Below are 13,470 nucleotides of genomic sequence, written 5' to 3'. Positions count from 1 at the left end.
TCAGGACAGGCGACATGCTCCAACCCCAAGAGGGAATCTCCCAGGGTGGAAGAGGCGACTCACGAGTATGGGGAGGCTGGGACCCCCACCACCAGAAAGTGGTTCTTCTTCCGAAATAATCTCCACAGGCCCTGGTGGTTACCACGAACATCCAGGTCCCAAATATGGAGGCACTGGCAGGGATAGAGCAGGAGAAAGGGATGGGTCAGGAAGTGTGGAGACTGCCCAGTGAAGGTCTAGCAGCTGCCTCAATCTTCAAGAGCAAACATCCTCTGGAGTATGGATTTGAGCAAGGGTTTAGAAAAGAGGTACTTTGTTTGTTTTTTGAAACACGAGTTTCTCTGTGTAGCCCTGGCCATCCTCGTACTTGCTCTGTAGACCAGGCTGGCCTTAAACCTAAGAGATCCACCTGCTTCTGCCTCCCTGAGAGCTTGTATTAAAGGCGTTCACCATCAGAGAACCACACCTGGCCAGGAAGTGGGGTTCCTGAGAGCATGAAAAGGTTCTGAGGTTGAAAACTCTACAACAAAGACTCTGTTAGGTGGGCAATGCATGTTGGTGAGGGTACTTCTGAGGCACCTTGGCAAGCTGAGTCCAGGTGGTGAAGTCATCATCTTTTTCCATTCGGATAAAGGCCACATAGGTATGGCCCTCTGTGTCTGGCAGGAAGGAGTCCTCACAAGGGTCCTTGCTGTGGTCCAAAACCTCGGCTTCGCTGCATTGGGGACAGAAAAGTAAGGCCAGGACAGGACACACTTCCCAGGTGTGGTGAATGCTCTGTTGCTACTGAAATTCTTTTTATTTATTTAATTATTTTTGGTTTTTCAAGACAGGGTCTCTCTGTGAGCCCTGGCTGTCCTGGAACTTGCTCTGTAGATCAGTCTGGCCTCAAACTCAGAGATCCGCCTGTCTCTGCCTCCCAAGTGCTGGGATTAAATGTGTGCCAACAGCGCCCAGCCATCTTGAAATTCTTTGTAATGTTTGCACTAGAGAACTCTGGTTTTCATTTTCTATAGTGCCCATAAATTGTGGTACTAAGGAAGCCTGTATTTTATTCCTTATCCCCTGCCAGGCATCCCAGTTACTTTAGGCCATACCTGAGCAGCCTGTGAATTTCCACTTCATAAGCTTCTTTCTTCAGACTGATGGGAAGAAGAAATGAATCAAGGGAAGGCGAGGCCCTCAGGCCCGTGGACAGGAATGGGCAGGGCAAAGGGTCACATGGGGAAAGCACAGCACAGCAGGGCTGAGGTAAATACCCAAGGCCCTGGACAGGAAAGAACCAGCAAGGACTGGTCATCAAGCCTGCAGCTGCCCACCCCCTTGACCTGCTGCCAGCCTCTACCTGTCTACATTCCTGAGCTGGACACCTGGAACCGTGTTGAACTTGTGCTTCTTGAAGTAGGCTTCCTGGAACGGGAGCGAGGACAAAGTCAGGGCCACCTTTAGTCTGCCCACACTTGCTCACTGACCCACCGCAGAACCACAAGACCCAAACAATGGAGTACAGCCTGGAAAGGGCTCTCTGACTGCCTCCAGCCTTCCATCTTTGCACCATCTTTGACAAGCTTTTACTAGCTTTAATTTGGGCTGGTCCCTTGGCTCATGCTACTGATCCCTGAATTAGTCCTGTTCCCCCTGGTTTTCCCCAGGCTTGCTGCAGAGCCTTAGAAATAAAGAAGCAAGATGGAGGAAGGAGGGTCAGAAGTTCAAGACCCGTCTCAGCTACATAGTTTGGAGACAGCCTGGGATATAAGAGACCCTAAAAAAAAAACAGAACAAGAGCCTGAGAGATGGCTCAGAAGTTGAGAGCACTGATTGTTCTTCCAGAGGGCCTGAGTTCAATTCCCACCAACTCACAACCATCTGTAATGAGATCTGATGCCTTCTTCTGGTGTGCAGGCATACATGCAGACAAAATACCATATACATAATAAATAAATAAATCTTCAAAAAAATTAAAATATGATTTATTAAAAAAACCAAGAGGTGGTGGTGGAGACACACGAGCATACACACACACACACACACACACACACACACACACACACACACACACACACAGAGTGAGCGAGCTAGCTTTCTGTTGGATGAAGCCAATAGCCCAGATGGGTCAGAAGGGAGGAAACTGCTGATTCTGGCACCATGAATGACCTGAGGAAGCACTTGGCTTCCTTAGGAAATAAGGCTCTTTTATTAGCTTCCTCTGGGGGTCTTGCCGTCTTCCAGGATGTTCCAAACTAAATACACTCCTTGCAGCTAGACTGTTTCAAATGCACTCTTATTATAACAGGAGAGGGGACCTCCAGATACATCCAGGTGGAATGGAGGGGGCTAGGGACATCCTGGCTAACCTCAGGCCGAAATATATGTGCCAATACTTGCAAGGACAGGAGAAGGCCCAGTGCTTAGAGCAGGTATATCCTTTCTGCACCCACAGTTCAGTGATGGAAACAGCAGTAACGTACAATACCAGCTACTCTAATATAAAGCTTACGGTTTTTAACATATTCTTTTTACATCCATGAACTCATTGAGACTTCATAATGAGCTGGAGAGATGGCTCAGTGGTTAAGAGTACTTGCTGCTCTCTTATAGAAGTCCCTGGGTTCTCAGCACCCAATGGTGGTTTACAGCCATCTAACTCCAGTCCCAGGAGATCTAGTGCCCTCTTCCCAATTCCTCAGCTATCAGGCATGAACAGGACACACATGCAGCGGGTAAAACAGTCATAGACAGGTAGTTTGGCTGTTTTTATTTTCTGAGGGTCTTCATTATGAAGTCCAGATGGCCTCAAACTATTGCCCGTCATGCCTCAGCCTCTCAAGTGGTGGGGTCACAAGGCTTGTGATCTATGTTTGGCCCCTGGGAGGCAGCATTTTTTAAAAAATATTTATTTTTATGTGTATGGATGTTTTGCCTGCCTGTATGACTGCACCATGTAGGTGCTGAGAATTGAATCCAGGTTGTTTTTTTTTTTTTTTTTAAAAGATTTATTTATTTATTACCTATACAGTGTTCTGCCTACATGCATACTTGCAGGCCAGAAGAGGGCACCAGATCTCATTACGGATGGTTGTGAGCCACCATGTGGTTGCTGGGAATTGAACTCAGGACCTCTGGAAGAACAGTCAGTGCTCTTAACTGCTGAGCCATCTCTCCAGCCCCCCAGTTAGCATTTTTTTACCTTCATCTTCCAGATAGAGAAACTGGTAAAAACAGAACAGTAACTGACATGGCTAGTGAGTATCGGGACTAGGCTCCAGAATCCATGTCCTTGACCACAGTCACCTAGCACCCTACTCCCTAATACCCCACTCACATGGAAGTAGCCGTTCATGTTGAGGCCCACGATGCCAAAGTGATAGGATCGGGAAACATCTGGGATGATGCACTCTCGGCCCCGGCGCTGTTCCGGCATCCGCATCCACATGTCCCAGTCCCACAGCTGGGGTCACAGAATGTTATGAAGGCTACAAGTTCGTAGTTGATAGGGACTCCAGCCCATTCATCTTATCCTGCTGGGTACCTTTTCTGGTGTGGGCCACTTGGGCTCAAGCTCCTCCTTGTATAAAGATTTCCTGAGCACCCATCCCAACCCAGGCATGGTCTCCACACGGTACAGTAGTGCTGGATCCTCAGCTGTGTGTTCATACCCCTAAGGACAAGGGGTATCACGGAGCATTAGTTGCAAGCTTTGACAGACGCCCATGCTGACTAACCCCTGGCCGCCCGACCTACCTGGTCGTTCCAAGCAGAGATGCAGTACAGGCTGTCATCCTCCTCCAGCAGGTGGATGGACTGGCTCAGGAAGCTGAGAGAGCCAAGGGTTCAAGAGTTCAGAGAGGGCAAACCCAGATACACCACGATGCTGGAAGTGCAGAGCTGGTAGTCTCACTGTCTCCATCTTTTCTACCTTCTATTCAGGCCCAGCGTATGCCCTCCGAGCTAGGCAAGCTCTCCCCCAACTTTGGAGCTCACTCAAAGCTCTCCAGCGTACCTCACCACATCCTTCCCTGGAGACCCAGTCAAGCACAGAACCCCCATGTGGCTCATAAGCACTTCAGTGGTGGGCTACCCCTGTCACCTGAAAAAATCCACAGCGATGTCCAGGTCCTCTTCCAGAACCACAGCAAACTTGGCCTCCTACAGGGATAGGAGGAAACGTCATGGTTCCAAGGAGGATGCTCTCATCCCATGGGTTTCCGTCTCCAACCCTCATGTTCAGGTACCGCTCTGCTCCCCCACTTTTCAGATCAGAAGTGCAAGGCCAGGTGAGGGAAGTGTTCTCCATAACACAATTCTCTCCACAGACCCAAGTTGTCCGTGGTACTCACCGGAAACAGGTTGAAAGTGGCAGTGAGGCTGGCCTTGTAGTGCTAGGTGGGGAATTGGGCACATAAGACTTGAGGCAGAGGATGGGACCAGGCATCTGTCCCTTACACCCTTGCCAAGGAATACCTGAGACACACGGGCATTCTTGATGCTAATAGGAGTGTGCTGGATGCCCCTCAGACCAAACAGCGCCACCACATCCATTGGCTCCTGTGGGCACGGACACCAGTCATCGTGAGTGTTATCTTCTCCACCTCTACAGGTCCCAACATGTCAAGCTTCTCATATTTCACAGCCCTCACCAGCCCTCAGTGATCATGGCTGCTCAGGACCCACAGCTTTGTGTCGTCCTGCTCTGACCCCAACCCCACTCACCTCATAGTAGCCATCAATGAAGACCGTTATCATCTGCGGAGATACCCCTTGGGCTGAGAGCAGAGAGCGCAGCATCCTGGGGAGCCCGGAAAAGTAGATTAGGGCTCCTCTGTCCTCTCAATTCACCACTCCCGTTTATAAATGGGCTCCTGTGTCCCGTGTTTACCCGGATCGAGCAGGCCCCGCATCTGCTGCCTCTCTGCCTCCTGTAAGTGTTACTCGGACAGGAAGGCGAGCCAAGCACCCACCCACGTCCTGACATCCCTGCTCAGCGCTGGACACAGCCCACCCCAGGCTCACCTGTACAGGTAATTGGGCCGGTTCCCTGCAATGACAGCCACAGGCACATTGAGGACCTTATTGTCTGGAAGCTGTGTGAGAAACAGCTTTTAGCTTCCCTTATTCCCCCTTCCAACTGGGATCTCCATTTAGAGAAGAATTCTCAGTGCAAGGAAGGGCCTCAAGAGCAGACAGGAACGGGCCAAGGGTCTTCCTTGTTCTTGTCTTTACACTTACACACACACACACACACACACATACACACACACACACACACACACACACACACACACACACACACACACACACACACACAGAGTCCAACTCAGCCCTGGTAACATGGCCTGTCCCACCCCCAACCCGTCTTCAGAGCTCAGTATACATCGTGCTGAGCTAGCTCCTACCAGGTCAAGGTAGAGCAAACCTGAGCTGTGAATTGTTCCTAAGGCTCTTTGCTAAGCTGGGGAGGAGTCCAAGCCTCCTCACTGCGCCGGCCCCACTCACTGGGTCAGGGCTGAACTCAATCGGCGTCGGGTCCTTGCAGCTGCACACACTCCCGTAGCCCTCGACTTTGCTGCAGAAGCGCCTGCGGCGGCGGTTCAGCTCCGTGTCTGCCCAGTGACACTCAGCCTCTAAGGGAAGGAGGAAACGGAGAGGGTGAAGGCGTCAGGCCAGCTGGGGGAGGGAAGCCCCAGGCACACAGTCACGGAAAAATAGCCTCACAGAGGATCCAAACGCCCATTCTCTGCTCAAGCCTTGCCCCAGAGCCCGGCCCCACTGACCCCACCTTCAGCTGAGCTCAGTGGCACATCTGTCTTCAGCAGGACCGGGTCACCCCAGGAGGAGAGGGCAGGAGACTTAGAATGTTTCTCGCCAAGTACAGGACCTAGCCGAAGGAAAAGGAGAAAGGAAGGCCCAGACTTGAGTAGGGGGCTTCTTCCCAACTCCTTGCCCACTCTGACCTGAAGCATCACCGCTGACTCCGGTACACCCCCATCGCACACCCATCTCTTATCGCTCTGCCCCTCCCTGGACACTACAGGGTGGACAGCCTTTGGTGCCAAACCTCCTTTTCGTCCCACGAAGGCCCAAGTGTCCCTCCATCCAAGGGCAGGGCCTGCCTGGCTTCCCAGGCTCCTCAGCAGAGCCTTCGCTGTATCTTTGAGGTGGAAGGAGCCCTCATCCTGGAGGACCGAAAAAGAGAGTCACCAGGACTTGTGTGGGTCCAGGAGACCTGGCCTTCTGAAGCACTGGTTATGTTTCAAACAGCACACATAACATCTCTTACTTAAGTTGGCTCATTGAGTGACTCCAACAATGCTCTTTGGTTTCTGTCTTTCACAGACTCATCCAAGGTCGCTCGGATACTAAGTCCTTCGCCCACCTGACCAGCACCTGTCTCCAGCCAACGCCCCACTCTTTCCCCAACACTGACCTCATTCCCCTCTTTCTTTTCCAACTCCATTGGCATCCTCACTGTCCCTCAAGCTTGCCAGGAACATCTCCATTTCAGGCAGGGCCTTTCCCGTAGATCATTCCAGAAGTTTCTACCTAGGCTGTTTTTCCTCCAGACAACTACGGGCTTACTTCTCTCTTCCTCCAGCCCTCCGCTCATACACTATTTCCCAATAGAGGTGTTCCCTCCCTAAAATCCAGCCATGCCCCTCTGCCTCTTTATTTCCTTCTTCTCTTGTCATTTCCTGACATTAGAGGCTGGGTTGGCTGTTCTGTTGCTACCACTGGGATGTGAGCTCCAGGTCTGTCTTGCTTCCTATTGGATCTTCAACAACTAGTTACTACAGTGGTATACAGCAGGTGCTCAGTAACTGCTGGACTGATTAAGAAACAACAACTCCCCCCTCAAAAAAACAAAACAAAAAACCAACCAAGCCTCAGACCGGAACTTGAGCTACCCTTCTCCAGAAGTTCTTCGCATTCCCTCGAGCAAAGTCAGAGCGAGGGGCATGGAGACTCACTGACCTTAACCGTGCAGATCAACACGCGGCCGGGTGCCACCATGTTGAGGAACAGCACCATGGCTTCATCCTCGTGAGGAGAGTACGTATCAAATACACGTTTTGCCATCACGTGGCCCTGGCAGGAGCAAACCTCTTATGAGACAGTGTTACCAGTAAGGAAGGGTCCAGCTTCGGCCCCCTGGGTCTCCCATCCTCAAGCTCACCGTGGCCTGGTTGAGGACAATGACGTGGATGCCGCGGCCCTGCTCTCGGGCCTCATCCTCCAGCACCTGCGCAGCGACAGAAACATAATCCGGCTATTCACCTTGGCGTTCACGCTGACGCGGTCTCACAAGTGTGAAACACACCAGCCTGCCGGTCACGGCTTAGAGTTCCAACTCAGGCTCAAGGCTGTCTCTCCCAGAAAGCCCCCTGGGTACCCTCATCAGAAAAAGAGCGCACCTCTTTACAATCTACCTTTTAACACTCTCATGGCACCTAGAGCCCTGGGCTGTCTCTGCTTGACTCCGAATATCCTATAATCCTCCACCAACAAGCGTCTCTCGGAAGAGCAAGTCCCATTACCACCAGGACCCCGGTGCCTGGGCCGAGGCTGAAGCCCAAGGGACTGGGAAGGGGTTACATATAATAAGTAAGCCAGGGAGTCAGTGGCCTGCTGATGCTCCCGAGCACTTCCGAGACTTTGCCACACAGACATTTCATAGACCTGTTCCTTAATCCTAACAGGCAGAAACCAGTAGTCAGACAGGGCTTCAGTCCCGGTCCCCTCACCGTGGTGCCATCCACTGCCACATACACCTTGCTTCTACTTGAGTACACTTCCACGTCCAGAACCCGTCGAGGGCTGCTGCCTCTGCGCCGAGGGGACTCCACGTGTCCGAGGGCCTCGTCTGGAGAGGGAGTTGTTGGAACAGGCATGGACAAGGGCCCCCCAGCACAGCCCCCCACCCCGTCCTCAGCGGACTCCCACCATAGTCTTGCTCTGGTTCCGGGTCTTCATTGGCTTCGCTGATTGCTCTTCGAGTGTCGAGGATCAACTTGATGTTGACAATGACGGTCACCAGCAGGAAAAGCACAGCCCCTGTCTGAGTGGAAAGACGGGGGAGACTGAGGCACACCCCCTCCGGGTCACAGAGGTTTTCTGAACGTTTGACCCTGGCTGTAGAGGGCACGGGGAGAAAGAATCTGGGGCCTGCCTCTCCTCTTTCTGGTTCTCAATCAGGATGGGTCTGTGGCCATCCCCCAGAGAAACTCCCCTGACAAGTAAGTCTCCCTCCGCCAGGCCCTTCTTACCCAGAGCTCTTGTATTTTTCCACTTGAGTCCTTGACTTCCTTGGTCCCCTCCATAACTAGTTCCTAGAGGTGGATTTAAGACCCAAGAACCATAGCGGAGAACAGGAAGACACAGAACCTGGGCCACACTGCCTGACAGCTGTTCAGGGGCAAAGCCTTCCTGACAGTCTTCTGGTTTCTGTTGGATGCCTAGGAGACCAGGCTTGGGTTCTGATTCCAGAATGCGGGGTCTTTAATCACTGCCTGAGAAGGTCGTGACACACAGGGGTTCCCTTCCTGGAATCTGCTGCCTCTTCCTGGTAGCAGGGGCAGTTAGTCCACAGTCTATGCTAGGGTAAAGTTAGGAGGCCAGCCTTCCAGACATGTGGGACCTCATTTACCTGACAGAATCTCCGCAGGGCCCGCTGGTTTGTCAGTTTATACTTCCACGTAAGATACCAGCTCCGTTTCTTCCTAGCCCCGAAGGGCTTGATGAGGGGACTGGGCTTCCAGTCATCCATACTGGATTAGGGAGTCACCCCTGTCCCGGCCAGTCCATGACTTCAGGAATCTGAGGGGACCGTAGAGTCACATGGAGTAAGATGCTTCTCCCAAAGCCTAATGCCTTCTGGAGAGATGAGGACTTCTTAGCAACACTTCTCTCAGCAAACTGCTGAGCTGTGTGACCTAGGCAACGTGGCTCAACTTCTCTGGGTCTCGCCAGAAATTCTTTAGGGGAATTGGATCACCTGAAAATTCCCTGGGGCTGGAGAAACTAAGTCCAGACTCGGAGCCTCAGTGGAGGCCGGAAACTCAACTCTCACGACTCATCAGTCCTTACAAGGTGCAAGTCCCAGTCCTTTCCAGCCCCGGGGTGGGCCAGTTAATAGCGACCTCCCGCACCCTACTCCTCCACCCTCGCCCCATCCCATCGGGCTCAGGGACGCCGGAAGGTTCGGGGGACCCACCCAGCCCGCGCCAGCCCTCCGGGACCCGCACCGAGAGGCACTCACGGCTCAGGGGCCCCGGGCCCCACTCGGGCCCGCACAGTTCGGCCCCGCGCGCCGCGGCCTCCGCGGCCTCCGCCTCCTCCATGCCGCTCGCGCCCCGCCCCGGCCCAGCCGGCCCGCCCCGCCGCTTCCGCCGCCGCCGCCGCCGCGGGGTGAGAGGGCGGCGGGCGGCGCTTAGGGCGGCGGCCGTGGCCGGCGACTACTGCGTACGAGGAGAGCCCGCATGCACAGCCTCTCCCGCAGGGTCGCCGCCGGGCACCAGTGGGCCTCGGGGGAGAGCAGATGCCCGCACCGCGGAGCCAGCCGGGAGCTAGCGGCTTCCCGGGGCTTCGGGCCAGTTCCCTGAGCGCTCCAGCATCAGAGGGCTGCAGCATGAGGCCTGCGTGGCCCAGCTCTGCAAGGCAACCGCAGGCTGAGGAGGAGAGGATTAAAAACCTGCACCACTACTGTTCTGAGCGCCTTTGTTACCTTGATTCCATAAACCATGAATGATAGGCGCTGTGATTTTCCGAATCTTTTATTTGTTTTTTTTTTTTTTTTTCTTTTTTCTTTTTTTGCTTTTTGGAGACAGGGTTTCTCTGTTTCCCTGGCTATCCTGGAACTCACTCCGTAGACCAGACATTTGCCTGCCTCTGCCTCCTGAGTGCTGGGATTAAAGGCGTGCACCATGACCGCCGGGTTGATTATCTGATTCTTTAAAAACAAAAACGAAAAACCCTAAAAATTATTTTTAATTATGTGCATGTGTGTGCATGTACAAGTAGTGAGGGTGTGCCCTGAGACCAGAGCTTCGATCTGATACCCCTGGAGCAGGAGTTAAAGTTGTGAGCTTGCCTGTCGTAGTGCAGTGAACCTAACTGAGCCTCTGGAAGAGCAGCAGGTGTGCTTAACCTTAGAGCCATCTCCAACCCCTGATTAGTCTGTTTTTGAGGGGTCAGGAGCTTGAGGCAGGGTCTCTCCATTTAGCCCTGGCTGTCCTGGAACTCCCTGTGTAGACCAGGACTTGAGCTCACAGAGATCCACCCGTGTTACAGAATATTCCTTTACACTGTGTGAATAGGTCACTGTGATTGGTCCAGTAAAGAGCTGAATGGCCATTAGCTAGGCAGGAAGAGGTTAGGCAGGACTTCTTGGGACAGAGAGGACTCACAGAAGAAGAAAGGCAGAGTCACCAGCCAGATGTGGAGGAAACAGGATGGGCAGTCCAGAGTAAAGGTAACTAAGCCATGTAAAAGAATGTATATTTAAAAATATGGGTTAATTTAAGTTATAAGAACTAGTTAGGAACAAGCCTAAGCTAACACTGAGCTTTCATAATTAATAATAAGTCTCTGTGTTGTATTTGGGAGCTGGCTGGTGAAGACAGAGAAAGACTTACACACTTGCCTCTGCTTCTCAAGTACTAGGATTAAAGGAGTGCACCAACATGCCCAGCAACACTTGACTTTTTTGTGTTCTCCAAATTCCACCTGCCTCCTGCATGGAGAGATGGTATCTTTCAACATGATCACAGTGCTTATCAGGTTGGTATGGTGTCGCACCTCCACTCCCACAGACATGAGGGAAGAAGAATCATCAGTTTGAATCAAGTTGCTTTTCATAGCAAGGAGCTAACAACTCACCATGGTAGTTCATTTCTGCACTTCCAGCACTCAGGAGGCTGAGGTAAGAGGATTGCCATAGATTCAAGGCCTACGAATCTACTTGGTCTAAGAAGTGAGTTCCAGGACAGCCAAGATTATGAAGTGAAACCTTATAGATTATGAAGCAGGAAAGCAGCATGGGCAGAATAAAGGTAATAAAGCAGGAGGCAGGAAGTAATTTTAAAAATGGGTTAATTTAAGATATAACAGCTAGTGGTACAAGCCTAAGCTATCAACCAAGCTTTTGTAATAACGAGTCTCTGTGTGGTTATTTGGGAGCTGGCAGTCCTGACAAGAAACTCCACCTACACTGTCCAGATTCTCAAACTCACAAGTGTTGTCCTCATTTCTCTCCTGAGCTTCAGACTCTCCTGTGTCTACCTGCCTGCTGCATCTCTCCATAGGACCCACAATCCTACAGCTACTGGCATCTTCTCCACTTGCTCTCAGACCTCCTTTGGGTCCCTTTGTTTGGTAAATTGCATCAGGACATATAGCTGTTTTTTCCAGTGCTGTTAGTTGAAATCAACTTTCATAATAGTTGAAATAATTTGTTTGTTTTTTGAACAATATTGAATACCATTTGAAAAGAATGAATCAGTTGCCCAATTCTTTCACTTATGCCTGTTATGATCAAATTCTCTCTAACAAGCCACTTGAAGTACTTTCAGTTTTTTTTGTTGTTGTTGTTGTTTGTTTTTGTTTTGTTTTGTTTCTAGCTAGTCTCCGTGACTCAGAGTTTTGCTTCTCCAATTTTCCTTGATCCTTGAAAAGTCCAGAGTAACTGGGCAGTGGCAGTGCACACCTTTAATCCCAGAACTTGGGAGGCAGAGGCAGGCAGATCTCTGAGTTTGAGGCCAGCCTGGTCTACAGAGTGAAATCCAGAACAGTCAGGGATACATAAGACAAACCCTGTCTTGAAATATCACCCTCCACACATACACACAAAGGGGGGGGGGAGAAAAAAAAAGTCCACAGTAATTTTTCAAAAAGGCAGATATTTTGTCAGTTTCTTGTTAAAAACTTAGTTACTTTTCAATTGCTGTGACAAAACTCTATGACTAAGGCAACTTATAAGAGAAGCATTTACATTGAGGTTCACTGTTCCAGAAGGTTAGAATCCATGACCATCATGGTGGTGGGGCATGGCAACATGCAAGCAGGCAGGCACACATTGTTCTGGACCAGAAGCTGAGAGCTCAGATACCATCTCCATCTACAAGCACAAAGCAGAGAAAACTGGGAATGGCTTGGCCATTTTGAAACCCCAAGGTCGATCCCCAATGACACACCTTCTCCAACAAGGCACACCTCTTAATCCTTCCCAAATACTTCCACTAGTTGAGAACCAAGATTTCAAACATATAAGCCCGTGGGGGTCATTCTCATTTAAACCATCACAAAAACCATGGGTGGAATAATGCTAAGGAGAGGTAAGGCAGGATGGTGAATATCTGTGATTCCAATACTTGGGAGCAACAGGCAGGATCAGGTTCAAGGTCCTCTTCAGCTACACAACTGAGGCCAGCCTGGACTATATGAGACTGTGTCTCAAAGAAAAACAAGTCCATATATCTGAGCCTGGGTTAGTGGCACAAGCCTTTAATCTGAGCATTAGAGAGGCATAAGCAGATGGATCACTGAATTCGAGGCCATCAAGAAACCCTGCCTCAAAAAAACATCACCCATATATTATAGGAAGTAAATATATAATATTTAAATTTAGTCCAGCATGATAATACATGCCTTTAATCTCAGCACTTGGAAGGCAGAGGCAGGCAGATCTCTGAGTTCAAGGCCAGCCTGGTCTACAGAGTGAGTTGCAGGATAGCCAAGGGATACACAGAGAAACCGTGTCTTAATAAACCAAAACCAAAATAATAATAATGGTAAGTAATAAATTTAGAACGAGTGGTAGGAGATGGGTTAGACTTATGGATGGCTGGACTGGAGAGATGGCTTATCAGTTAAGAGCACATAATGCTCTTACAGTAGAACGTGAGTTCGATTCCTAGACCTGTATCAGACGGCTCACAACTGCCAGTACCAACTCCAGGGGATCCAAGATCCTTCTGACCCGGGGTGGGGGAACCTGTGCTTATATGTGTGTATTTCCACACAGAGACACATACATGTATTAAAATAAAGTCTAGAATTATGAGTAGTTTTACACACACACACACACACACACACACACACACACACACACACTACAACAACAAAGGGAAAGTAGGTTGCCTTTGGAAGTGGGCCCAGAGGTGTGAAAGAGTAGAGGGAAGAGGTACTTTTTGTTTTGTTTTGTTGTTTTTTGTTTTGTTTTTCAAGACAGGGTTTCTCTGTGTAGCTTTGCGTCTTTCCTGGAACTCATGCTGTAGACCAGGCTGGCCTCGAACTCACAGAGATCAGCCTGCCTCTGCCTCCCGAGTGCTGGTATTAAAGGTGTGCACCACCACCGCCCAGCTGGAAGAGGTACTTTTTCATTGTAAATCTTTCTGTAATGGTAGGCTGGAAGCACTTGGATTACAATCCCAAACAGAACAAAACAGTTTTTCATGGCCCCTCCTTACCTGTAGAATT

At 50.6% G+C, this 13,470-nt stretch overlaps 1 protein-coding gene across 8 annotated transcripts in view; it reads right to left on the bottom strand.

Moving 5' to 3' along the window:
- Positions 1 to 13,470, bottom strand: part of Pomgnt1 (protein O-linked mannose N-acetylglucosaminyltransferase 1 (beta 1,2-)) — a 41,812-nt gene that overhangs the window by 729 nt on the left and 27,613 nt on the right. For 2 of the 8 annotated variants that reach the window (XM_042271637.2, XM_076564837.1), the window contains 21 exons: positions 11,984 to 12,109; positions 8,642 to 8,811; positions 7,939 to 8,053; positions 7,740 to 7,858; positions 7,172 to 7,237; positions 6,970 to 7,083; positions 6,056 to 6,173; positions 5,777 to 5,875; positions 5,494 to 5,621; positions 5,011 to 5,081; positions 4,711 to 4,786; positions 4,462 to 4,545; positions 4,338 to 4,379; positions 4,088 to 4,146; positions 3,742 to 3,814; positions 3,530 to 3,658; positions 3,323 to 3,448; positions 1,346 to 1,410; positions 1,098 to 1,142; positions 580 to 715; positions 64 to 173 (listed from right to left, as the gene is read on the bottom strand). In XM_042271637.2, the coding sequence (XP_042127571.1) occupies positions 64 to 173; positions 580 to 715; positions 1,098 to 1,142; positions 1,346 to 1,410; positions 3,323 to 3,448; positions 3,530 to 3,658; positions 3,742 to 3,814; positions 4,088 to 4,146; positions 4,338 to 4,379; positions 4,462 to 4,545; positions 4,711 to 4,786; positions 5,011 to 5,081; positions 5,494 to 5,621; positions 5,777 to 5,875; positions 6,056 to 6,173; positions 6,970 to 7,083; positions 7,172 to 7,237; positions 7,740 to 7,858; positions 7,939 to 8,053; positions 8,642 to 8,761 (1,895 nt within the window). In that variant the 5' untranslated portion in view covers positions 8,762 to 8,811; positions 11,984 to 12,109. Of the gene's footprint in view, positions 1 to 63; positions 174 to 579; positions 716 to 1,097; positions 1,143 to 1,345; positions 1,411 to 3,322; positions 3,449 to 3,529; positions 3,659 to 3,741; positions 3,815 to 4,087; positions 4,147 to 4,337; positions 4,380 to 4,461; positions 4,546 to 4,710; positions 4,787 to 5,010; positions 5,082 to 5,493; positions 5,622 to 5,776; positions 5,876 to 6,055; positions 6,174 to 6,969; positions 7,084 to 7,171; positions 7,238 to 7,739; positions 7,859 to 7,938; positions 8,054 to 8,261; positions 8,474 to 8,641; positions 8,812 to 9,208; positions 9,362 to 11,983; positions 12,110 to 13,470 lie in introns of those variants that run through there. The other 6 variants (XM_016005128.3, XM_076564838.1, XM_076564835.1 and 3 more) reach the window with 5 other exon arrangements.

Source organism: Peromyscus maniculatus, chromosome 2 (assembly GCF_049852395.1).
Source record: "Peromyscus maniculatus bairdii isolate BWxNUB_F1_BW_parent chromosome 2, HU_Pman_BW_mat_3.1, whole genome shotgun sequence".
Taxonomy (NCBI): domain Eukaryota; kingdom Metazoa; phylum Chordata; class Mammalia; order Rodentia; family Cricetidae; genus Peromyscus; species Peromyscus maniculatus.
Note: the sequence above shows the minus strand (reverse complement) of the source record. Positions and strands in the feature narration are given on the sequence as shown.